Source organism: Synchiropus splendidus, chromosome 1, assembly GCF_027744825.2.
Source record: "Synchiropus splendidus isolate RoL2022-P1 chromosome 1, RoL_Sspl_1.0, whole genome shotgun sequence".
NCBI lineage: Eukaryota > Metazoa > Chordata > Actinopteri > Syngnathiformes > Callionymidae > Synchiropus > Synchiropus splendidus.
Genome location: NC_071334.1, coordinates 16,936,853 through 16,963,795, shown reverse-complemented (window position 1 = coordinate 16,963,795; position 26,943 = coordinate 16,936,853). Strand labels below are relative to the sequence as shown.

The following is a 26,943-nucleotide window of genomic DNA, read 5'->3' as shown; positions in this document are numbered from 1 at the left end:
TAGACTAGTCAACATATGAGGTGTACCACTTTAATTGTAGCGTTAAATATTTGACTTTTAATAGTGCAGAATGTGATTACAGTTGTTATAAATCAAGGCAAGAAATCTTTACCATAGATTGATTTCATAGTGTGATTATAGCAACAAATTAAAAATAAAAATAACTGAAATGGTACTGTCAGTAAAGTTTCAGGATTGGATTGTGTGAGTGAGCTACAGCGCACTGCAGTGTCCAAGAGCAGCCGCGCTCCACTCAGGACACAGCAGAACTGAGGACGACGCTGTTACTGGATCCAATGCACATTGTACACAGGAGTTCTAGGGAGCACAGAACGTAGCTCGACACCATTGGTGAGAGTAATCCAGTGTCCGCCTCCTCAGAGCTCAGTTTTTTTTCCAACAGCACCGTTCAGTTAGTAGCCGGAGCTGCGAGGAGCCAGCACTGCATGTTTTCTGTATACATTTGAATTCAAGTTCTTATTTGATTCTGGTTTGGAAATAAAACTCAACTACTAAACTATTTGACATGCCTCTGGCCTGATCAACTTCTCTGTGATACTTGAAGAAAGATGTGATGTACTGCAACTGCAACTTTAATAACTCTGGCAATCCCTGAACATGCACCCAGTTGGCGGACTTTGGCTAGACTGATAGTTTTCACAACCTCATTTGGCCATTGTTGTTTACTCACTAGCTCACTGTGGGCCGTTGGAATACGCTTCAAACATTTGCACATGGTAGACGTTGTGCGACTGTACGAGAGGTATGTTTTGTCTATGACTATGTTGACTATTCAATGCAGTACTTTCCTAATTTTTGAAGGAGAAACCCCTTGAACAGCCTTCCTTCTGTCAAACGCATTTTATTGGGTTGCCAATGGAGTGATACCTACATCAGTGTACAACCCGAAACACTCAAATAACCAGATTTTTCCACGCAAAACTTCTACAGTAATCTCAAATTTAAAACAAACAAACAATGCAATTACACTTGTAATGAAGGAATAATTATTTCAGATAACTTAAGCAAATTTGAGAAACAAACCTGCGAGAAATCACCATTCCTTGGGAGGCCGAGGCTCTGAAAATCAACGTCAGAAAAGCCGGAGTACATGTCCATGCGCACATCTGGAGTGGAGGTTGTAGTGCTGCTGTTGTTCAAGCGGTATTGCCTGGAAGAGAACAACAACTCAAATGAACATTTCGTTTAACCCAAAACATGCACAGTCTGTACAGTACAGTTGCTTCTGAAATGAACACCAGAGAGGAAAGTAGAGTCAAATGCTTCTAAATTAATCAAAACATTTTGGTTTCTAACACATTTTTGGTATATGAAAAAGATGGTCATCTGCATTACTGCTGATAAAAACAGGAAAGTCCAGATACACAACTAAATTAAGGTATTAATCGCAGCAAGAAGAAACAGAAACAGTGGATAGAGAATTTCAGTTTAAGCGAGGACACAGTCAATCACTCCACTCGTACCTGCTCTTAAGATCCACTATCCAAACTTCTTTAACAACCATATTGTTTCATTCTTTCATTACTTTAGAATTTTTAGCCACTACATGTGTAATGTGGCTCATAGATAGATACCCAACTAAAACTCCCTCGCAAGTAAAGCTCTAAGAAGGAAAGCAAAACCAAATCTAAAAAAACACTCCCTTACTCGTCTTCCAATCAAGTGACAAGGATAAGCTCAGCAGGACTGAGCATGAGCAAAGTTATTCACAGGATTTTCCTGTGTCCTCAGCTCAGGGGTAAAGGTGAATGACAGTCGCGCCCAGGAAATAATTGAGGTATTCATTGTTATCTCAGAAGAAGGAAGAGACCTATTGAAAGGTGCAGTGATTTTGAGAAAGATAAAAAATAAAATGTTTCTGGAGTAACAGAATAAACATATAAAGACTGTAGAAAATCATCAAAACATTTTGACAATTCTTAAAAAAAAATATCTGATGGACAACAATGAAGTAATGAAGGTATTTACTTTCTTCAAATCTCATTGCACTATAAATGGCGATAATCATCTTCACTGGAAATCCCCAACAGGTAACAAAGCCCAAAATGATACTGGAGAGATATTACGTTTGGCAAGCTGCTCCAGGACAAAGCAGCTCAGTGGTTTCGGGACGCGACAGCTCCGCTTAATAAGCAATCAGGACGATACGTTTTAATTCAAATAACAACGTTTGGGGGTTTAATTAATGTTCGCATTAAATGTAACAAAAACCTCTGGATCATTACAGAAACTAGATCAGCTGAGGAGCTTTGTTATAGAACAAAGTCGAACTAGTACCATAACCAGGGCTGAGAAACTGACGCCGGTGTTAGACCTTTCATTACTGTGTATTAAAGCTGTTACTTTGGTATCAGGAGACAAATACGACGAAAGACTTGCTACCGGTGAGTACAGGGTGCGTCCAATATTTAGTTTAACCAGCCAACTTAATATTTTTCTAAAGACTCAATTGACGAACATTCCGTTTGTTCAAATGTCTTTACAATTTCAATTAAATGTGGATCTTAAATCATTACGTTTGTAAACAACATCATGATACAGATAACTGACTTTCAAATACCACTGAGAGTGTTATACTATGTTAAGGGCAAGTTGCATCAAAAATATTATATGCACTTGTTTTACTCAGCGTACGTCATTGACGTTCAGCAATATTCTTGGCTGAAGGTGCACACACAGATTTCTTAATTCATTAGTGTGACACCAAATCCAAGGATTGTTTTCATACATACTTCCCCACTTAATCCTGTTATTACTGTACAGTACAAGCTAAACAAGATTCCATCTTTACTTCCTGATTCAGTCATTTTGCTTCGTCATGTCCCATTACTGATTCATCAAAGCCATGTGACAGGAGACGTGTTTTCACAGACGTGTTTTCTGGTGACGCTATACATACTGTAATTCGGGTCAGGTATCTTGAAATGTGAAATTTATGTCGTGATAAATGACCACGTTTGATAAGGCATAAAAATGCTATCATTAAGAACATGTGCAATCTAAAGAAGTATTCAGACAAAAGAGATGGAGCTGCAGAAAATGCAGGATTATACAGGGTTTTTTTAGAATGAACAAAATAAGTAAAAATTTCAAAGATATTACATTAATGCAAGCCTATAAAAATGAGTTTTTAAACGAGTTTTAAAAGTGGGGGACATCTTGCGTGTTAGAGTAGTAGTACAGTAGGAAGTACAAAAATACACACAGGAGCCAAAATAATCCAATGTAAATGCGACACATTCATACGTATAGTTTGACAACAATAATCTTTTCATTTGTGTAAAAAAAAAAAGCAGCAAACATACTCATTCCTTTTCAGAGCCTGTGGTGTCAATAATGTTAAAGCAAATTCCCCATTATATGTGTATATGTGTGTGTTGTGTCAGCGCGAGTGTCTGCTTAGTTTTTGAGTGCAAGATGGATGGGGTGGATAGAGACAAGCTAAGTCTGCTAACCACGGCTAAAGTGGTTTAGGTGACAGATTGCATCTAAAATCAAAATGAATCTTTTTCATGACAACTCCACAATGGACAGAGCTGTGGGATCTGTAATGGAAGACGTCACTGACAGTAAACAGAGAGATGATAGAGCATCTCTGCTTAGTGTATATTCATGCATTACAAAATCAAGTCTGAAAACAAGAGACAAGACCTTGGTTTTATCACTTAGGGTTAATATCAAAAGATATTCTGAAACAGTGCCATCAACGGCAACCATATAAATGAGGTACTTTCAAGTAGAATCATACTTTTATTTAGATTTACACCAGGATTATGTGGTGTATTAAGAATTGCTCCTGAACAAGTTTGATCGTGGAAAGAGGAGAAAAAACTGATCTTACTTATACAAAAATGTCATTATTAGTAGTCGTGGTTTCTTCTTTCTGAAGCATAACATGCCAAGCAGGTGTATATTCAGTCACTTACTGGTTTCCAGATTGCATAGGGCAGTGTAAGCTATATCCGGCCTGCTGGGGGAAAGCGCCCCAGGAAGCAGAGGAGGCGTAAATGGAACTCTGAAGAAAAAAAGGAAAATAATATATTAATCAAAAGGTGGTACATCAAGCTGTTTTGTACATTAAATAATGCGTTATCCTGCTGCAAATGTTTTTTTAAAACCATAATTGTACGTCAACTCTCACACACTTAGGTCTACCAGTGCTTTAAATAATTTCAAATACTTCTTAGTAGCTCATTATGAAAGAAAAAAAACCATTATGATCAATTAAAAACAGATTCCTCCTCCGTGATCAAGACTATCATTAAATGTAGTGCTCTAATACAATATATATTAAAAAAAAAAGAAAGAAAAATGCCATACATCCATATTAGAAGGGGTCACTGAGAACAAGTTGCTGTCAAGCTGAGGGCCTTCTGGATGCAGGTAGTTCTCCGCGTCCATGGCCAGTGCTAAGGGGATGATGGACATCAGACCACTGTTTCACACATGACCACCAGATGACTTAACACTACACAGATGTCATCCACGAGCTGGCTGTGTCCCAGACTGTTCTTCTAACAAGGGTGAATGTTCTCCATGACCTGTAAGACATTTTTGGAAAGAAAAGACAATGTGTGAATAAATAAATAACTGCTTCACACTTGGCAACTGTATGCCTCGAACTCTAAGCAATACACACACAAGATGATATGATCTCAATGCATTGACTTTATTAGAAAAGATTAGATTCGAATAACTGCTTCCAATGAGATTTCTGTTTGTAGTGTAAGCCTTTTATACATGAATTTGCTTAGTCTAAAATATGTTAATGTCACATAGCACACACAGGCGCCAAAATAACTGAACTGTACAGACCCCCGTTTACATTGCCCCCAAATCCACAGCATAGGCGAGGCATGTTGCCTGAGGACAAGGTTTAGGTAATAAATCCTAATAGAGTTCATGAGGGTCTAAATAAGAGGGCCTTTGTGTGTCTGGGTGTATGAATGCGTTAGACTGGGAGGCACGCATAGACACTACAGATCCAGCCAGCTGACACAAAGGAAAGACACTTCCCCCTCAGGCTGCAACTGTGATATCTGACTTGGACAAAAAGTTTTAACTTCCAGAGAAACACAAAAAGCATTAACCCTGGAAGCGTACATGTTTGCAGTAAATCAATGCCTCAGTATGACCCTCCTTATTCATACCAGCGCTCATATGTGCAAATAATAAAGGTGCACAGGTCATAGAAGACATGGCTGATACAATTTTTTCCAAAACATTGTGATGCATAGTTTCTAATTTCAATGCTGTGTAGCACACTCATTGACAGGAATGCAATCTGTAGAAGAACATTGTTGTGCTGATAACATCACAGACTGTTCAAGTCAGTTTTATTTTGGGTTTTAACTGTGGGTGTGAGAGAGAGTGAGTAAGGAGAGAGCACGCCTGAATGCTTCTAGTTTTGTGTCAGCGTCGTTATAACTAGCTGCGAGCAAATGGTGTACAACTGAATTTTTTCAAGGGGCGTTAGTCAAGGCGGTAGGGCTTTGTTGTCTGCTGGAAACCCTGACATGTCTTGACCATCGATCCGAGACTGACTTGATCATCTGACAGCAATGGCGATCCACCCTCATAAACACAAGCCTAAAAGATTAGTCACTTCCTGCTATAATGACCAAATTGGGTTAACATATTTGATCTGTGCATACATTGTGAATGCACTTCTGCATTGATAAAGAAACTAGCAATGGCAGAGGAATCACTTAGAAAGATCCTCTCAAAAAACAAATCAGCAGCACAAAAAAACCCTATACCAACCTAATTTCATGAAAATCCAATCCAACAGTGAAAGCATGGCATCAACCTTCCGTCTGCAAAGATAATAATCCAATAGGTCGCAGATTTATTAGCTATCCTGCTCGGGACGAATAATGAATGATCTTTGGAAAGCAACACAGAGAGCTCAGTATTTGGAGGCATGTGAAGCTTGAGTTAGAATATGAATCTATTTCTCCTTGATTCAGCGCACATCTCAACGCCATCTCAACAACATCTCAACGACACAACATAAATATAATTTCTAAGCGACTATCTGAAAATGTCCAGTAATTCAGGTAGTATAATAAAAAAGTCATAAATAATACAGACCACTGAAAAGAAGAAAGTTTATCTTTTATTGCCCTTTAAGTGTCCCACAGCACTATCTCTGCTTTGAGTGTCATCAATAATGATTATTGCTGGAGTGGTGCTATCGCCTTCCTGGAAGGCCCTCTCTTTGCTGGAAAAGGGCAAAGCCTTGTATTAATGCATCTTACCTCGGACGTGAAAAGGCACGACACCGGACAACAAGCAAACAAGTGATCTTAATAGTGATATTTTGTTGGAGAGACAGGTTATTTGTAGAAGCAAGCATTCCTATTGTATAATGTCGCATCTCATAAAAGCTTTCTTCAGATATCAGGTGCCTCCTGGCTTTCAACAGCCCCAGACACAGCAGTTCACTGGCTCTGAAACACAGCAAATACCATGCTTTCATGCAGAGAATAGTCGGTCTAAAGCAATAGCTGGATTAAGCCGCTGAGTACAATTGCACCGGTTCAACGTCACCATCATAGAGCATCCTCTGAGCTAGATGGAGCATTTTAAGGATTAGTCAGGTATGACATAAGGCTTGTATTTTTTGCCTCGTGTTTCAGCAAAACAAGTGTCCGATTGCTTTTATTATCCATCACTTCAGGAAAAGTGTAATGTATGAATTGTGATGAATGACATTTTATCCATCCTTCTGTTCTTCTTGTCTGTGTTTCTTCTTATTGTTTTTTTTTTCCATGTATTTCATCATCTTGTTCTTGTTCAATGCCAGCTACAGCGAACCATTGTTGTTTTCCCCACCTTGCTCATTTTGGTAAAATGTATTCACACTGAAGTAAATATAGATGGTATTACTGCAGTTAAATAAAAGCAATCACTACTTAGAGGTTTTAAAAGCCCGCTGCCTCCCATGTGTTCGTCACACTCTCACTGGGTGGCCATGCATACTATAAGGAAACGACACCAATCAAATCCTCAACCTCAAAAAAGACGGACAAAAAAGGAGTTTCCAAATAAAAAACACACAGACCGGCTCTAAACATTTAGTGGCAATGGAAAGAACATTTACAGATAGAAATCTTCAGTTGTGGAAAGATCAGTAGGACTGTTTGGAATCATGACGCCTGATGCAGCCTGTGACAGACAGAGATAAACCAGCCGCAGTCACTTCAAAACAGCAAGATGTGTGCCATTTGTAACAGCATCCAGCATGTGCAAGCATGCACTTTAGGTGAGAGGGAAAGCTTGCCTGTATGTTGGTGGTCTAAATCAGTATCCATCGCTGCCAGAGCACATGGGGATCATCCAGGGAAGTGTGACTTCCTTAATCTGTTAAATCACGATTAACACTCACGAGGAAAGCAACCACCTCGCCAACCATCCTCATGTCACATTTAACTCACACAGGCTAACTTTGACTATTTATAAGTGTTTATTAGTCAAAATATTGACTTTTATCTGCTCATCTTGCACTGTGATTTACAATGTCATTCAATTCTAAACATTGATTATATAGCAAATTTGATCGTGCATTCAAGTTAACATTCTTTACATCAAACAAAGCAAATGAAAATGTAATAATGGTTTTTGAAAATATTTTCCATATATTGCAATGGGGTTATACAAGACATGGGTTTCTGAAATTACAATCTGCATGTCACAGCCTCTCTGGAAAATGGCACGTTGGTGTCATTTTTTAAATACATTTCGTTTATTACGCTCCTAATACCAGCCTGCCTCACTGTCTTGGCATCTCGTTTGCAGACAACAATACATTCCAGTCATGCAGCCAGCTCATCTTACACTTGTTTCACATACTCATTGCAGATGAATAGCATTTAATTAATTTGGATTATTATGTTTGCGTGTGAACCTGCACATGTTCACAGCTATGGTTAAGAAAGATTTGATACACAAAAGCTACTAAATACGAGATAGCTTTGACAGCGTTGCTTAGGTTTGAGTGACTTGTGACCATTTTCAATAATGCACGATTGTATTTTTCGATGACAGGTGCAACTTCACCAACTGCAGTACTCGTTCAGAGACAATGAATGCCACTGTCCATTCTTTATCACACGACAACTGCTTTCTTCAAGTATCTGAAGTATAAATCCTAACCTTTTTGAAAAATATAAATAATATTCAGAACTTTGGATAACATCACATGATGTGGGTTTGTGGCATAGGACTGTGAATACATGGCTTTGTTTATATTCATTTGTTATTTTATCTTGTTCAGGCTTTTCCTGTACGTTGCAAAAAAAGAAATGTTGGAAGGATGTCCTTAGTCAGAATACTGAACTGAATCTCTTCACAATAGAAGGCATGAATAGAATGTGATGAAAACATGTGATGAATATTTACAACAATTTAAGAATTGTTCCTTGGCTATTTTAAATCATAATATGTATGGAATATTCATGGAACAGCACACAGCTCAATCATTCAAAAACATTAGATTAGATGGCCTTCATTAGGACCCGAGTAGTTTCTTAAAACCACAAAGATTTTTGGAAAAAAAAAAAGGCTTTTAAAACTATTTGCTTCAAAGCCACATACACAAAAATCGTGCAGTACAAACTTGTTATCAATTCCAAAATGAGGTATTCCACACCATCCCTTTTAAAGCAGGAGAATATGAACACATTAGTATTAGGTGTGCGGCTATTGTATTGCTAGTCTGGCTAGGATCACACTGCATTTAAACAGCAACTGCCATGGGGGAGAAATGCTTTTTTTTCTTAGTTGTATTACACCACTTAGACAATGTAGTTAATAGTCCAACTATGCCTGCTTGTAGCTGTTGCTCGACTATGATCGGACTGGGTTATCTGCACCTGTGCAAGCTTCTGCAGTGAGGCGGAAGTAAACAATGAAGTGTGAACTCCTCAGGAAGAAGTTCAACCCTGGTTTGATGGTCGTGGTTGTTTTGTGTACAAAGCACTGTTCAACCGGACACTGATAACAAGCATTAACTCTGTGGCAAGGTAATATTTGGTCATTCATGCTATTAACAAAAAAACTATTTTCTGAATATTTATTTTTATTCCAAAACTTGCACCTTTGTTGTTCAACTAGTTCTCATTCAGTATGACTGCAGTGTACTAAGTACTTCTCTTCGCCATCTTTCAGCTCTACGTTGTTGAAGTACAAGGACTGTGTGCTCACGGCGCCACATTACTCAATAGTTTGGTTATTGGTTATCTCTCCACTGCATGTAAACTGGGAGATCCCGCTGCTGGACCCTGCGGATCAATCAAGCTATTGCCTTAGTTGGGGCTGCTCTCTGAATGCCAGATATATAATCTGATGGTACAGCGATTAATCCACATATTCATTTAATGACGTCAGGCTTGCAGAGAAAGACATCAATAGGAAAAAGGGAAGGTTAGAGCTCTGATGCGGAGAACAGAAAAGTACTGTTTACTGAACGCAATGGTACTTATTTGAGGACAAACTGATCTGGAACGACCACCAGCCATTACAAATAGATCAAAGCCAAACCAGATAAAAGGCAGTCAGGGCCATTTAGCTGCTTCTTTGCCCCACTTTCCTCTGTCACCCAATCTCCTAAGCAGAACAATGATGATGCTCAGGCTAAACAAAGCTCTAAGAATATGCTCTTTAAAAACAAATTGGGACTAAAGTAGTCATTTCTTTCAGAATGTTTATTTTACGTGTTTACGGACGGTTTCAAAAGTTATAATCGACTGAAATATGATTTCATATACCAGCTGAAACATGGAGTATGTTGCTATATGTTTCCAGCTATATGTATAGCAAAAAGAAATTTAAAAAAGGCATTTTACCATTCAGTGGCTTGTTTAATTCCAAACATTTCTCAGCAGCTTACGTTAATGGGAACAAAAGGAAGTTACCAAATGCAGTTTACGTACAAAGCCTCAAGTAATTTGTCTCTGCTCTGCAAGTCACATGACTTGTGGTCATGGTAAAAAAAAAGACGCTTACGGGAAAGAACTATCAACATCAGGTTGATAACACCAGTGCAATCAAATACACAACATAAGATAAGCCATTACTTTCGCTTTCTATTTGCATTCACAAACAAAGACTTTTAGTCTGAAAACTTTGGGTGTTTGCTATGAATTGTTAAATTTAAACATTAGAAAACATGTTGCAATGGTACAGTTACTCAACAGTTTATATAAGGATTTTCTCATTTCCTCTTCCAATACAAAAAATAAGCATAAAAATCTAGATATTCAGCACTGAAGAATGGCACAGATTCACCTCTTCCACTACAATGGATGGGAGCCACGTCACTGGGAACCCAAAAATTTACGCCCATTGGGTTTGTCAAATCATGATTTAAAGGATTCCAGATCAGCAGCACTGTCTTAGAATAAATACGCTCGACATGGTTCGCATGATAAATAAATACAGCATTCACATCACTTTCAACATAAAAGCCATGTGAATGCATAACATCTGTGAGGATCGATGGGCTGATTGAAATGTATATCACAACAGTTATGGTAACCCAAGTTTCAAGCATATCTACTTAAATAACTGGATAATGGTTTTATTTTAATTCTAAATGTTTAGAAAAATTAGACAACAATGTTGAAGTTTTATATTTCATAGTCAATTTTTATTTTTGTTGACCTCAATTGAGAAGCCAGGTGTAAATACAAAGCCTGATGCAGTTAGTACTTTAAACATACAGATGGCAGACACCAGTATCTTCATTCTGAGTTTTGCCCTGAATAAAGATCGAAAATTTCTCTGGTTCGAAGAGACAAGGGTGCTTGCAGTTGCATTGTTGGAGCAGGACACAAGTAGAGCGTATTTGACGACACAAAGCACAACGGTTGACAAATATCTAATATGAAATACAGCAACACCCAAGACACTGATGTAAGAGACAATACATTGACTGATGTATGACAGACATACCAACCAATAATATCAACCATGTCCATCATGCATGATTTCTAGACACAGCCCTTTCATTAAGAAGCCCTACAACAAATTGAAACTTTTCAACAACTGATCTGAAATGTGGTCAACACATAAGACAGATGCAGCTGAAAGAAGTCACCCACAAATGACACCTGGTTCAAGCACAGCAGACTCCAGCCCTGGTAGGTAACTAATGTTCCATCCAGTGTACAGTACATTATACAGTCTCATAAAGGGACGAAAACAAGTCAAAATGGTGGCAAGCCTTGCTTTTATTGACTTATACTAGAGACATTCTGGATGCACAATAGTGACAATAGCATGAATGAGTCAGATCATGGTGTCTACCATCCGTCACACCGCTTGTATATTACTTATGGGATGTATAAACAGTGGTCTCGATGTTCCTACTTTTAAGACCTCGCAATACTTTCAATTTGATGGTGATTCCACATTGGAAATCCTGTAATATGAATCTGTACGGCAAATGTCAGTTCCAAATATAATTTTGGACAGAAAACAGGAGACTACTATCGCTACGTCCGACTGAATCGGTATGAGGCAGCTTGCTCTAACCAATTCGAGTTTCCATCGTTTATATAGCCATTTATGCGTCTTAATAGTATTACAGCTTGCACAGTTGTTGCAGAATCAATGAACCATCGAATGTGTTTCTTTTTAAGGAACTATATTCGATGGTTTTAGCCGGAGCACAAAGACAAGCAGTCACATACGTTCCAGTACTGTTAGCATACATATTTAACAAAGGTTAGCTGAGAGGCTAGTGTTCACACGACATATACGATGTAAACAGCTTCAGTTGACCACTTGAGTATATTCTATACCGTTATCGACAAGATACAGTCAACCTTAGTGCTTGTTTTCTCACGTTCGGTCGGTTATAAACGATATATGTTCGCTAGGATAGCAAGGCTACAAGCCGTTTTCTGACATGGGTACGCTCGTTTTGTATTCGCAGTCCAGATAATGGATTGCAATGTTGCTTTTTTTCCGCCATTGAGTTGTAGAATACGTCGTACCACATACTTAATTCAAATAAACCTGTGATTTTTGAGAGATGGTTAATATATTTCGACGGCATTGTCATTTTTTATTCGTCAAATCGCTCGGTGTATATTACACTGTAACTAGCAGGCGTTAGCCTAATGGGCTATAGGCTATAATAGAAGGGTTTATATCGCTCAAGTTATGTTTTATATCGATATATTCCGGTTTCTGATATCACTCAACCACCGTGTGTACAAATCCAAAAGCTGTTTGTCGAACACATTGCTTGTTTCAACGCTTTATACAATGCTATCACGACGAACCGGCACATCTCGGAGTCAATAACATGCGCTCCCAAGGAGAGGCTGCCGATGTGTCGCTTTCCTTCCCAAAATATCCACGATTTTTACGTACCTCCGGCTGGGTTGCTTGTTCTCAATCCAATCCCCGAAAATAGCCCTCGAGTTTAAGCGTAAACCGGCGTCAAATTAACAGCGATCGTGCATATTATCCAACTTGTTCTCCCCTAGTTATTTTCTCTACTTCCTGATTGAGACGGTGCCATTTTGAATAGCGAAGAAATGTTTCCGCCGATGTCGTCACACACAGTGTTGTTTGTTGATAGCTGGTCAGGACGCAGGCTGTGAATAACGCATTGTGCTGTCCGAAGAGCTGGTTTCATTTTTCAAATATATCACAGTGAAACGAGGAGCAGCGTTACTCCAGTCGTATTGTAACGACATTATTGCATTATATGCAATTAGCGCTGGAGGGTCAGTAGCACGAATTTGTAGTTGCCTCTAAATATCAACCAAAGGTATTTGAGGAAAAAAAAGTTTATAGCGCGTGTATAACTTGATGGAGCATATAATGATTAAATAAACGCCAATTGCATTTCAGGGTGGAAATACGATGGCAAGGTGAAAGCAATCTAAATTTATACATATAACATAATACAAGGTCTTACATTAAATATATTTTAGCCATGATGCTCAATAAAATTAAGACGACCTTTTGAGACAGAAGAATTGAGGACTTTATTTTTATTTCACAAATGGTAATGAATGAATGAATTAATATGTGATTTTAGGGAGTAAGTAAGAACGATAAAGTGGGATGAAGAATGTTGGCAAGGTGGAGATGACTGGGCTGATCAGTAACAGAAGAATATTGTGGATTTTCCAAGTTTTGTGGGAGGTGAAGAACAGGATAGAAAGTGTGGAGACCAAAGAGCATTTGCAAAAATGAAAAGCTGTATACTGTGACAACAAGATAGGAAGCAGCAGAGTCAATGCACACAAACAAAAGGTCAAGAACTAGTTTAAAAAAAACCCAAAAGCACGAGAAAAAAACTAGAAAACTCACTTGTGAATTCACCATATGTACATTGCAGTATATGTGTTGTAATTAAAGTGTACAGATGAAAACAGACCAAATTAATCATTAAATGCCAACTTTCAAATTTGGTCATCATGCCGTCGACTTGCATTATTTGATCTTTGTCTTTCTCCAACTAATTGCAGAATTTTCTTCCTCATCACGACCACTGTCTCATTTTGGCTTCCATCTGTCTCTACATTATTGAACAACAGTGCTGGATGAGCTCCAGTTGTTTCCAGCAAATACATACGGCCACTGCTTTCCTGGTAAAGCAGCCCCCCATTCCCAACAGAAGAGTGTGTTGGGAAATTACAATAACTGCGGGTGTGTCCAAGATACAGACAGTATTGTGTCACATCACATTGAGTCAGTGGAGTGAAGACGTAACAGAAGAATAAATACACCCTAAAACTAATTCTGTGCAGGTATAGACATTTCCTGAACAGAGAAAATAAGATATTTATTTTTTATTGTTCCTATAGGGGTCACTTCTATTTGTATGTAGCTCCCCCTTCCGGATGGTTAATCAAATATCTAGGTTCCTCGTCATTTTATTTCCAGTATGTATTACATTAAAGATCCCTCGGGTTGTAAATAAATTGGTATGAAAATATAATGATGGAAAATAATTTTATTTGTCCATTGGTTGAACGAATGACAAACTGACTAAGTGACAGATATATTAATGCCATAATAATAAGAGTGTTGTACCAGGACCTTCGGCTTTCCCAGCAGATCAGTGTTCATGCCAAAATTGGTTTCCTCTGCAGGGTGTCTGGGCTTTCTGAAGATGATAAGAGAATATGGGCGAGGCTCAGAGAAAACCAACCGATCTTCCACATCAAAAGTAGCCAGCTGAGATGGTTGAGCCGCTTCTGGTGAGGGGATCACGGCATGTCCATGGGAAAGTAAGCCGTCACAGTCATCACTGGGATGAGAGTGGTACTTTATAAGTCAAACAATACATATATTTTTCAACTGTGGTGATTGATTCTGGTTGTTTTGATGCACTCCAAAATTGTTTTGACATATACAGGGCTTGGACAAAATAATGGAAACAACTAAAATCTAAAAAAGATTTTTCAGTATCCATCCAACCCCTGTACCTTTGTCTTGATATGTGTGATAAATAGGCTAACACATCAGTACATCCTGACTTTCCTTCAGTGGAAAAATCCTTATCATAGCTCGGTCATTTCAAATCATTTGAATGTGGAACATCCTTATGTAACACGCTCTAAAAAATGTGCTCGCCTGAAATACACAGGCGAGACCATGCCTCTCAAAGTGGGCCAGGGCCTTGTCTTCGAGGAGAGGATTTCGAGACTATGGCTTGCAGTTCTACTTGAGGGATATAATTCTGTCCAGATTCATTCAGAAACCAATACTTGTTTCAAATATTTAATGAGTGCTTGTCTTGAGATGTGACATGCTTTTAGGTGCCTTGGGGGAAGGAGGAACATGTTGTATGACTGATATGGTTGCATATGATTAATGGATTTTTTTCTTTCTTCCCAAATTGCTCAAATTGAGAAAGAGCATGAGACATCATTTTCACACATGGATGAGCAACTTGGATGAGTTCAAACCTCAACTGCACTGAGAATCTGGAATGAGTTGGAGTGGTCTTGTGGTGGTTAGACTCTCCCATCGTCAATGCAGGATATGGGTGAAAGCTTAATGGCACATTGAAAAAGAATCGTGTGGCTAGACAGTGTCGTTGGAAGCGAATGAATGGTTATAAATGCTTTCTGTTAATGAATCAGTTAAACAGATGTTCGGTGGGCCACTAAAAATATTTCTGCATCCTCAAAGTTGCCATGTTGATTGAGCCATACCATATGGCCTGAATGACAAACATCTTTTGGCATAGACAGGTCACATACCACCAAAGTGTCAACAGTTCCAAAGTTCTTCATGAACTTGTTTGAGAAAAACTCATTGCTCTTATTTGAATAAATAACTATTTCTTTCTATTTTGGTGCATACATCATCTCTATACATGATTTATGAATTGAACCTTTCGGATATACAATGTTAATCAATTTATGATGAGGTGCTGAAATACTATTTCCCACTTTTATTTGCATTCGGTTTCTATATGAAGTTAACCTAATAGCTTCATTTTAGGAACTCGGCTGCAATGAAATTCAAAAATGTGTTAATAGAGAACACAAATTCGTCTGAACGCCCAGGCTTATTATGCATTCATTATTGAGAATGGAATGTAGGGCTCCTTTCTCAAAGGACTTATGTAAATCTGTTGAATCAAATTGCTCAATTTTCCTCCGCCAACCTCATTTGTTTCCAAACAAGGAGGCGATGGTTGAGCAGCAAGCAGCAGAGGTTCAGTGATTTCATTCTGATCTAGACGGTAAGGGTTCAGGGAAATATATATGAGTTTGCCATCATGGATTAGTTTGTGTTCTTTCAAGGCACCTTTGTAATATAACCTCTTTTACTGAAATATATGATCTGTGTTTCCTGCAGCACTGTGGATTCTAAAAAAAAAAGACTGAAATGGAGACTTTTGTTTTTCTGTTTTCATTCACTGCCCTCGGTGTCCTTTATGCCATGAACACCAATCCTGCATTACAAGAGTAAGTCACAAGTCTTTTTGTCCATTTCCAAGGCTTATTGTTCGGTGGGGTCCTCGGTGTAAATGTTAAATAAACTGTAAGTGTGAACTCAATTGAAAACTATTGGAAGAATGCTTCGTCCAGCATGTCGTAAAAGGAACCACCACAAGAGGGAAGTGTAGGCTTAATATGTCAACAGCACTGCTCGTATAGGAAAGGGAAAAAACGGCATTTAAAACTACGTTTTATAAAAATCACTTCTTAAAAGCAGTGCATTTACGTCAATGATGGACTCAATAGTTGGCTAAATCTATTCATTACAACTTTATTTTAAATTGTGGAGTCTGGTTGTGTGGACTTGGACGGTCAATCCAGACTTGTAGGAAACTTTGATGAATTGTTCCTGACACGCAATATGCTTTGTGCTCCTCCACGGCGCAAACAAACAGTATTGCGTGCATAAATCTTCCTGGACTGTGGAATTAGAGCGGTAACCAGGGATCTGTCCTCTGCTCTGGCTGCATTTGTTTTCCTTCTCTCAATGCAGTGTGAGTTTCAGAGCATGTAATGTTGTTTGCTGGGAGATATCTCCAGCACATTAATCTTTTTCATTGTAAGGCAGCGGTACCTTTGACCAGAGAACACAGCGTGCTGGACTATTGTGGCCCAGACACCGCCTCCCAAAGCGCCTACCGGGGTGGATTAACTCCTGTTGTAGTTGTTTAGTTGTATCCCAAGAAGAACTGCTTCAGGGGTCATTTATCACTTGGAGATTAATAGTACATTCCATTTGAGTTTACAGCCAATATTTGGCAAATTATGAACAGGAGACACCAATTGACCCACCTGTTTTCTTATCCATATTAATACCTTACCTGCCTCCATAATGACTTGAAAACTCACATCTTTTGATTATTCTGTAACAAAGTCACATTTAGTGTCAGACAAACACCAACTTCCAAGAAGAATGTGACCTCAAGAAGTTTTCCAGTGGAACACTTCTAATGGAGTCAGATGGCTTTTTTTTATGAAAAGGACTTTGATCTTATTAAAAATAAGTAAATTCATGTACTAAAAATAAAACAAAACAAAAACCTTCAAAATTGAAAGGTTCAATTAAAATCAAGATACTGCTACTTCAGAAAACCTGAACATCTTGTTTTTTTTTTTAGAAAGCAACAGAAATATAAATAAAATGAAATACAGACAAAGCAAATTAGATCATATCAACCATTCAATTGTGTAATTAAATAAATGTAAATTTTAAAACACTCATAGTCACAGGTTCATGGAGGACATATTGAGCCATTCCCTCACATGATGGTTCAATTGTTCAAATTGCGGATCACACCAAAAAGACATATGCAACCTATTTCTCACTTGTCATTCTAACTTGATTCCCTTTGATTCTTGTGTTTTCACAGGCCGTACGTGATCCTGGTTATTGGCGCTGTGGTTTTGGTTGCAGTGTTTCTGTTCTACTTCCATCTGACCCGCAGCAACCCCCCGAAGGATTTCTTATTCTTTGGTGAAAAAAAAACAGCTTTCATTTTGCAACAGTTGTGAAGAACTTGAGCTGATTGAAAGATCTTAGCTTTGTTTCACAACCCCTGGGGTTGCGAAGGGATTGAAACGGTTTTCAAAATTCAGATAAAAATGTCAGACGTTTTGGGGTAATTCTGGTAATATTTTCAATGGTAGTTAGACCACTGCCTCCAGAGAACAATATACATTTTTATCTGTATGTTATACATTTTCACTGGTGTGTGGGATCTGCTGATTTAGTGTATAAAGAAGTCTGTTATTACCACACATTAGCAATTCCCGAACACCTTCTTCTGAATTCATACATTAGGAGTGCAGTTCCCCATTTGCACACCAACTTCAGGCACTTTCGCGCCGATACAAACACAACACGATCCCCAAATGTACGCAAACAATTATGATTTAATTAACTCATTATTTCAGGTCTTTCTTTTATTGCTAAATATTTACCACATTTTTGCAGAATCCAATTCCCCTCTTGTATTGCATTCATTTTCATTCAGTCAATTTAATTTAGGACTAATTAGCTGGACTCTGAAAACAATCAGACTTTCCCATTTAGTATGATAATGAATAGCCATTTTTAGGATAGTACTGACTATCCAGAACTGCTAATATAAACTCCATATGTTGCATACTTCCAGAATGTGTGCTGAAATAGTCTGCAACCTCTTGTTACTATACACAATGTACATCTATTTCAGCACACAAGTGTTTGCATGAAGTGGCTATGAGTTTTCATGGTGTATCTTCTAAGAGCCAAATGGCACAGTCCACAGTGTGCCTTATTTTTACAACCCAGAGAAGGGGCGCAAACTAAGAATAATAATGATGATGGTGCGGACAAAACCCAGAACAAACGATTCTAACTTTATTTACAAGGAATTTCTCATCAAAGATGCACAGCTGCTCCACAAGTTTGCGAGAAAATGTGACCCTTTAACCCTCAACTGCTAGTATAAAGGCATTCACAAACAGAGAAGCTGAAATAAAACAACAAATACACACATTCTGATTGACAGACATAAACCCATAATGAATAATGAATATGCATAGCGGTATTGATGATATCATTTCAAGCAAGACAGTTGTGTAGCTACAATGGAAAAAAAATATATACTGCAAAAATGGAATATAATGTTCTTTGTCAAAAAAGTCTAGACTAGATGGAGAACTGGCTCTGAAAACAGGCAGCAAAATATAATTTTAAAATGCAGTTTTGATCTGAAAATCAGTTGTTTCTTATCACAATTTCTTTCCAACAAGCATATCACATACAAGTGGTTGTCAAATGGTCGGATTTGGGACCCACCATCACCCATAAATGACAAGCCATGATCCATACCAAGAAATAAAGTGAACTCCATTTATCGAACTCTGCAGAATATTGAAATTTGATTATGATTTTAAAAGTGATCATCGTTCTCCTTACGAAAAGGCCTGCAACCCTCAGAAAACAGCTCTTGTCCCACCAGTTCAGTTGCAAATCCTCAATTCAAAGCACCTGACTGATGGTATATATCACAAAGTTGAAGTTTTTATTTTATGTCTTAGCCAAGCATTAGAGCCAACGCTTTCATCTGAGTCATCAAAAGGAAAAATGTCAGGGTGGTATTAACTACCATAATCACAGTCTTGTATTTTCAGCCCATTGAATATCAGCTGGAGACTTATACGCTGATATGTCTGTGCTTATATCATGTAAACCCTCCATTCACCTGTGAGACATTTCACTACAAATGAAATGGAGGAAGTCAAAATGTCAGCTGAAAAAAAAAAAATTCTATTGACGGGAGTTAAACAGCGATTTTGCTTCATCTGAGACATGACCTTCTTCTAAAACCGTTACGCTTGAGCTGTTTCTACTTAAAAGACAAAGTAGAGTGAATAATTACGTGAAACTTTGGGGAACCTAGTGAGACAGGCTGCAGTACTTGCTTCAGCAAGGTTTAACCTTGAAAGAAGATATGTACTGAACATGTGCACACACACACACACGTGTGTGTATTTCTGGCCTTGTGGGGACATTGTGAGGTTCCTCATTGCTATAATGCGTTGCCCAGCCACTCACTCTAAACCTAACCACCTTAAACAAATGACGAACCTTAACCATGACCCCGAACCAAACTTAAACCTAACTATGATGACCCAGTTATTTTGAAGTCTTCATCCTCAAATTGAGGCTTAACTTTGTGAGATCCAGCCAAATGTCTCCACAAAGTCCTGGTCCATGGTCCTCACAAGGATAGTGTTTTGTTTCACTATCCATTCACCCTAACCATCCAAAAAATGGCTCACCTTAACCAGGACTCTGAACCAAACTTACACCCAATTATAATAAACTATTTTTGTGATGTTTCAACCTTTTTAACCTTGTAAGAACATGCCAAAATGTCCTCAGAAGAAAGTTGCTGGTCAAGACTTGATACACAAGTATGGCAAAACATGCCCACACATCACACATATTTTCCAACAATATGGAACAAATGAGAAAGTTCTTTTGTATATTGAAATAGTAATTATTTACGTAGACAGAAAAAACAAACTAATAGGTTTAACATGACACGTGGTGCCATGTTGCAACCAAATTTAATTGGTTGTATGTGAGAGTCTTGACAAGTATTATTTTGCTTGTCAGTCTTTAACTATATTGTAGTTGTTGTTCAGATGTGTTTGTTGTTTAATTTGGTGTATTATACTGTACGTTAAATTGTCGCCAACAGGATCAACGTCCTCCACTGAGAAACCTTCTTGCATGCACACTTGCGAGATATTTTTTTCTCTCGTACTTGTTGATACAGGCTTTTGTTTACTTCTTGCTTCAGAAATGTGGCTCTCAAATGGCAGCCATCTTGAGTGTGTTACAACTTGCAATCCCAAAATGCCTTCTGAAATGGAGCATTCACAGAAATGAAGTCATATTTAGAGAATGGACGGAAACAATCGGAATGGTTTGTTTACATGGAGTAATATTCCGGTTACATGTGTCATGGCTGCGAACAAACATGCGTCTTTGTCAAAAATGGATTCATCTTTTTAGGGCGTCACTCGCTTCTTTGGTGTCTTCATCCTACTACATACATACTAGATACACTACTACATACTTCAGTCCTGGTTGAGCCTGTCAGTGCAAATCAAATGTTTTATATTAACACCGGCTTTCTTTTGCAGTGTTTACAGAATTTTCCTTCACCTGTGTCATTGACCTCACAAGCGCGCTGGAGTATGACGGCTTTATCTCTGGTTTCATGGAGTTTTACCGGAAGACAGTAGGTCCAATATGATGTCTTCCCCACACACACTTTAGCCTACTTCAGTCAACTGGAACTTAGCGGAGACACCAGCAACTATGTACTTAATGCAATTCCATTAGGCCTGACTTCAAAAAAAGCTGACAGTTTTTCAGGCAGTTTTCTAATATAAATTGAAAACGTTTTAGATCTCAATACAGTTGGGCAACATGGTTATTTGGGAGGCAGCACATATAATTACAGCTGCAGTTGCAGTGGGTTTCTTTTGGTCTTTGCTATTTTCAACCTCCTATTTTTGTTCACACTCCTGCCTTCGCTCTGTCTCCTTGTCTCGCGCATCTTTCAATGTAAAAAATACGGCAGATAAGTTGTTTTGACTTGTGATCACTGTGTTTCAGGGGGAACCTTATCTGGGCACAGCATACGCCATCATGATGTGTTACTGGGATGGAATAGCACACTTCGTCTTGTACCTGGTGATGATCAGCAGGATAGCAGACAGGTGGATTTGTTGTGATGTGTGTCTCCTGAGGCAAAATATATCCTTGCTGTTCCACCACAGATGCAAATGCAGAAGTCTGATCAAATGTGATCCTTCAAATGATGAATAAAACATCTCACTGAATCAGCAGCGTTGATACATGAGACAACCACTTAATCCCGGATTAACTTTTTTTAAGGAAAACTCACACTACAGTGTGTCACTTTTGGTTTTTAGCAGACAGAGGAGTCTTTGACGTCTTCACGCGGCTCTTGTGCTCTCTCACAGGAGAGCCTACCGAACAGTGGGCTTGTTTTGGGCTGGCTCCTTATGCGCAAACATGAGCGTGTTTATTACTGGCATTGTTGTAGGTAAGTCTCCAGCACTCTAGTGGAAACCCTAAATATAAGTAATACTCTCACTCCCTAAAACTGAGAACATGACTAGGTGACCGGCTTTTCTCTGTAGCATGTTGTCATACTAGTTTATGCTGTTTGTTGGCCTTTTCAGGTAAATACGGGTCGGAGATACGCCCTGCCTTTTGGCTCAACTTTCTCTTCCTTGTGATGCCTGTGTTAGGGGCCATTACTCTGTTTACCAGATCCAAAGACCGACCTCTAACTGGAGGTTACAATGTGAGTTAAATGATGTAGATGCTTGAGTTCTTTCCTGAAAAAATAATGGCACAAATACAATGTTGGTAACAATTCCTGTTTATTATACTGAGCAACGTCTTATGTGGGTTTCTGTTGGATAACAACCATTGAAAAAATGTGTAACGTTTGCTTAAAGCAGTGCTACTTCTGTTTTGTAGTGTTTATGCTAAGGTAGAGAGTGCACTCCAGGTGATAATACCAATGACAAGAATATATTTCATGTGGAGTTCTTTTCATAAATACAAAAGACGGCTCCATTTAAGTTTAAATCTCCAGAATTCCTCAGCCTGCTGCAAACAGCTTGCAGCAAGAAACAAGTCCAATAGCAAGTAATCATAAGGAGCTTAACAGATCAAGGCCTCAAATCTAGAAATATTTGCAGAGATAGAGAATGTTTTAGGGCAGGTATTAAATCTGAAGGCTGAGTGAGCGGCCACATGGAAGAAAAGAAAACACAAAGCAGTTAGCACCTCAGTAAACAGCAAACATCCAAAACCAGAAAAGGGATTCATAATGGCATTGAAATGTATATGACTCAAGGTTGACACCAAACTGTCCTTTGTATTGCATTACGGACATGACACTCTTGACTTGTCTTGAGTTTGTTATGAAAGATGTTGATGTTTCTTTTACAGGCTCAACATGCCCAAAGCATGAAGCTTATCTGGCGCCCCCTGGATCTTTTGTTGGTGATCCTTCTGTTAGCTGCCATGGGCTTCACCATCCTGCGTGGATTAGTGAGTACAAATTGTCAATTTTGAATAGCGAAATCAATAATAATATGTTGACATTAATTTGTCCAGGGCAATACCACAAAGGTTTTAAATTCAATTGAATCACACATTGTAGTGGTATAAATGTCTTTTTGTGCCAACCTACATCTGGACAAGCCAGGCACAATGTCTCAATGCCAGGCGTGGGCAATTAAATATCCTTCAGGATCATATCATAAACTGTGATTAAATTTGTTGATAAAACACTAGAAAACAAGAAGATTGAAAGTGTAATTTCACCATCACATTATGGGCTTAATACTGTGTATGTAATTTGATTATATATACACTGTTCAGTATCTGTGTGTATATTTTAGGTTTATTTATTTTGAATTTTTTTATGTTAAATAATATAGTGAGTTTTACAAATTAAAATAAAAAAAATATTTTAATTTTAAAATCCAATATGAAAATGAATGGCTGTGGAGGAATAATAAAACAGACATAATGGTGAAAATGAATATAAAGACCAAAAAAAAAGAAGTGAAAATTGTAATGATTGATGGAATTGCTTTTGTAGTAATGCTGTGAACTACATAAATGCTGAAATAGAATAAGAAAATTAAATGATTATGAATTTAGTTTACTAGGTTCAGGGGATTTACTTGTAAAACACACACTATACAAGCTGAATGCTGCAGTGTGTAATATTACTGTGCAACTTGTTCTTTAAATAATTAGAAGTGAAGTCATAAACGCTGTAGAACAGCCACTCAGCAAACACTGCACCTTACTTGGACCCATGAGTGAGCAAGTTTACTTTTCAGTTGTTGGAAATGTGATGTCCTCAATTAGACCACACGGTTCAGCATTTACCTGAGTGATCAAACACTATGGTCTTATGAGAGCTACTGAAATCCCCTTCAGTTTAGGCATTGAAGAAATCACACCCATCGCCTGGACTTTATTTCAACATTTTTCTCCAGGCTGCCTTGGACTCTCCTCTTGGGGCCACGTCCATCTACCTGAGGCAGTACGAGCCCTACTTGAAAGATCCTGTGGGCTTCCCCAGAGTTATGGTGGGTCATATCTTTGTCCGTCACAATTCAATTCTCCTTTTGAAGCTGTGAAATGTGAAGGCATTTCTCAGGGCAACCGAACCTCATAATGGACCGCCTCCCTCCAGGTAGTCAGTGCGCTGGTGGCAAGCCCTTTTCACATTTATTCATTGTGTTACAACTCATTCCAGAAACAATTTTCATTATTACGGCTACAATGAATCAAGGAAGCGAAGGCAGCGCTTCTTTGTCTGCCTCTAATTTGAGTCACAATGATAACAGATCATTACGGCCACCGTTTCCGAGATGCTGTTTCCTCTTATTCCACCGTATGTGGCTTTAGGTTCAGAGGCTTCAGTTGTGCACGCACAGATTTGTCGATAGGTTATCCAAAGACCTTGTTGGGGCTGCGGAGCGGTCACAATTGTAAGTCATTGATCAGACGGAGAACCGCATGCTGAGAACTTGATAAGCTAATCCCTTGCCCCCGAAGCCCCCCATCAGCCTCACACTGGGTGGGAGGAGTATGCTTGTGTGTCCTGCATGTGAAAGCATGTTTGCTAGCAGCCTATACTTTGGTGCTTGATGATGCGCAGAAATGAAGTTTAGTCTGTTACACAGCGTGTGCGCTGAGCGACCTCTTTATTCATCGAGTATGATGAACGATATGTGACAGATTACTGCAGCAGCACTAAAATGACATTTTAACAAAAGACTGAAGGGCATATATGATTGGCTTTCAGGCCCCGAGCTCAACTCATTAGAATTCATCTCCACCTCAGACTGAGAATGAAAAGAAAGTGTTCAGTAGTATAATTTGGGAGGGGGTTTATAAAGTGGGGCGCAGCTTTCATTTTCATGCACCAAATATTTTAAGTTGAAGGTCAAGAAAGTCTGGGTAGTAATTTATGCTCTGGCTATAAATTAATGTGAGAAAGTACAGACTGAGAGGGCGAAAGCAATGCATTTAGTGACAGTCCTGACACTGATAGTGGCATATTTTACCTTAAGAGACTTGGCTTTTCCTTGATTTTTCAATTAAAAAAATAAAAAATCAAGGCATACCTTTTAGATAAACAAGATGTTTCAGTTTGACACAAGCAACTTTCCCACCGACATATGTGGGAGCGTAATGTCTGTCCAAAAAAAACCAAACACAATAATAATAAACACAATCTAAACAAGAGACCAACCTATGGGAGACTATAATCATTCAGAAGCAAATGATAAGGACTGATATGCCTGATATACTACTAATACACACATGCATAAGCAGTTTTCTAATGTATTACATGCGTGCCCTCATACAAATAATTTTTATTTGTCATTGGATTATTGTCCAATTTTTTAAATCTGAACTCCCTTTAGTTCTCTCGTTTTATTTTTATCAGGGACAGAACTAATATGTTTCTTTTCTCTAGATGCTACATCAGTTCTTCTACGGGCTTCCAGTCATGGGTGCCTTTATCTACGGTCTCCTTAAGCCGGGATGTACCTGGATGTCAGACTGGACTGTGTTCTTTGCAGGAGCCATGATACAGGTGACCTTAAGAATGAATGGAGCTGTTTACACAGGAAACATGATGGATGTTGTTTCAAATGTCTGTTGAAAGTAAAATGTTGGAACAAAGTAATGGAGCACAAAAAGACTGGGTACAAACTGATAAAGTTGTAAGATGTAATTTGCAATGCTACAGCAAAAATCAGTGATTTGAAGTCATGATATTAGATATGTATTTATGTCGTCTCCATAGTCACACCTATCACCTCATCCTCCATTAGCGCAATCATGAACCTCAGTAGCTGTCTTCACCAATGTTTTTTGTGAAAAACCTCATTTCTTTATTTATTTTTAGAGACCCTTAATCAAACCGTACATCACTCCCTTGCACCCTTTCCAATGTGTTTCTGTCAGAGATCATTCCCACCTACTCCACCCTGCCTTTACCCTCTTCTTCACCTCCCTTGGTCTCCATCCATTATTCTGTATGACTGAGCTCACATACTTGACCTAATGCATTTTTGCTATGTCTGCTCCGTGTACCTACACTGGTCCTCCCATTTCCCTCTTATTTACTCACAGATTTGCTTCTACTGACCATCGTCCGACTCATACCTTCACCTCCTCTTAACTCCAGCTACAAATCACAGTGTTCAACAGATTCATCTGACAGTCTGCTCGTGAATTTCCCTCTGAAGGATTTTTTGGTTTGTTTCCAGTGTCAGTGGGCTCACATCGGAGGGTCACTCCACCCGCGAACCACTGCTCCATTTCGGATACCAAGCATCACTTTCTCCTCAGTTCTGGCGGCTAACCTACTGTACACTCTCACTCCTGTCCTGGTTGCCCTGCGAGTGCACAGTAATCCCTATTTCTTCCTGAAGATTGCTCCTTTCCCAGGACAGACTGGCCTGCCAAACAGTGAGGAGAAGGATACCAAATACAAAAACAAGTGATCCTATTTAATGTTGAATAAATTCCCCCCCAGGTTACCATATATGCCTCTGAGATTACTTTTTATATCCATGTGAGAGTGTCATGCTAACAGTGAAATAATGTTTGTGTTAAAACTGAATGGTGCATTCTGTCTGAGAGAGAAGAGATCTGATGATTACACGCATTTTTGCTTTCACTCCACTTGAGCAGCATGATAACTGACAATGGTCTATGAATGAGTTAAGGATTCACATGGAAACATATCTGCTCACAAAAATGGATGTAATTATTAGTAGTATAATTCTGCAGACTGCAGTCAGATTTTTGTGCAACTGTTGGTGCAGCAATTGGTGGCTCTAAATTGTCCATGGGTCTATATTTTTGCAATAAATTCATCACCCCCCTTGGAAGTGCTATACCTGCTGCTTGAAGAATTTGACTGAACAGCGCAACAACTAATTTTACATCAGACTCTGCGCAAAGGGAGCAAAACATGACGACGGAAAAATGAATGCAACATTGGTATTTTCTTAGTGGCTATCCCAAAGGAAATAAATACAAATAAAATAATCCAGTTTTGTCACGGCAACCATCAACAAAAACTTTGTTAATTTTTCATCTTGCAGAGGAAGACTGCGCCAACTCCACCTTGTGGCATTAGCTGCTTGGGATGGTCTGTTTTTGTTTGTCATTAATGTAAAAATGAAGTCATTTTTTTTTTGTTAGTGTGCGCATTTATTGAAGACCATGGAGTCTTCAAACGGCAAACGGAAAAAGCTACACTGAATAAAGCCGCGTGAATGATGTGAGGATGACAGCATAGTTTCCTCTTATGGCCACAACACACAGCAC

General features: G+C 38.6%; 2 protein-coding genes across 9 annotated transcripts in view; one reads left to right on the top strand and one right to left on the bottom strand.

Annotated features, from left to right (window-relative positions):
• Positions 1 to 12,582, bottom strand: part of si:ch73-63e15.2 (protein strawberry notch homolog 2) — a 36,765-nt gene extending 24,183 nt beyond the window's left edge. For both annotated transcript variants that reach the window (XM_053870025.1, XM_053870125.1), the window contains exons 1-4: positions 12,406 to 12,582; positions 4,342 to 4,562; positions 3,948 to 4,036; positions 1,045 to 1,171 (exon numbers count right to left, since the gene is read on the bottom strand). In XM_053870025.1, coding sequence (XP_053726000.1) covers positions 1,045 to 1,171; positions 3,948 to 4,036; positions 4,342 to 4,449 — 324 coding nt within the window. In that variant the 5' untranslated portion in view covers positions 4,450 to 4,562; positions 12,406 to 12,582. The remainder of the gene's footprint in view (positions 1 to 1,044; positions 1,172 to 3,947; positions 4,037 to 4,341; positions 4,563 to 12,405) is intronic.
• tm6sf2b (transmembrane 6 superfamily member 2b) lies at positions 2,354 to 26,662 on the top strand. Of its 7 annotated transcripts, none has more exons than XM_053870605.1 (12): positions 2,354 to 2,405; positions 14,142 to 14,279; positions 15,862 to 15,971; positions 17,375 to 17,478; positions 20,667 to 20,764; positions 21,145 to 21,248; positions 21,516 to 21,598; positions 21,738 to 21,862; positions 22,519 to 22,620; positions 23,583 to 23,675; positions 25,076 to 25,195; positions 25,875 to 26,661. In XM_053870605.1, the coding sequence occupies exons 3-12, from the start codon at positions 15,892 to 15,894 to the stop codon at positions 26,109 to 26,111; spliced, it is 1,146 nt and encodes a 381-aa protein (XP_053726580.1). In that variant the 5' UTR covers positions 2,354 to 2,405; positions 14,142 to 14,279; positions 15,862 to 15,891; the 3' UTR covers positions 26,112 to 26,661. The 7 variants fall into 7 exon arrangements, with proteins under 7 accessions (XP_053726580.1, XP_053726830.1, XP_053726669.1 ...); XM_053870439.1 differs by lacking the exon at positions 2,354 to 2,405 and adding an exon at positions 9,210 to 11,165; XM_053870522.1 differs by lacking the exon at positions 2,354 to 2,405 and adding an exon at positions 9,210 to 11,537.
• The last annotated feature ends 281 nt before the right edge of the window (positions 26,663 to 26,943 follow it).

Bases quoted from the DNA above. Each gene is read 5' to 3' on its own strand.
- tm6sf2b (XM_053870694.1), top strand. From the start codon at position 15,892: ATGGAGACTTTTGTTTTTCTGTTTTCATTCACTGCCCTCGGTGTCCTT. The intron at 21,599-21,737 runs GTAAGTCTCCAG...TGGCCTTTTCAG, and splicing joins TATTACTGGCATTGTTGTAG to GTAAATACGGGTCGGAGATA. The intron at 23,676-25,075 runs GTGGGTCATATC...TCTTTTCTCTAG, and splicing joins TGGGCTTCCCCAGAGTTATG to ATGCTACATCAGTTCTTCTA.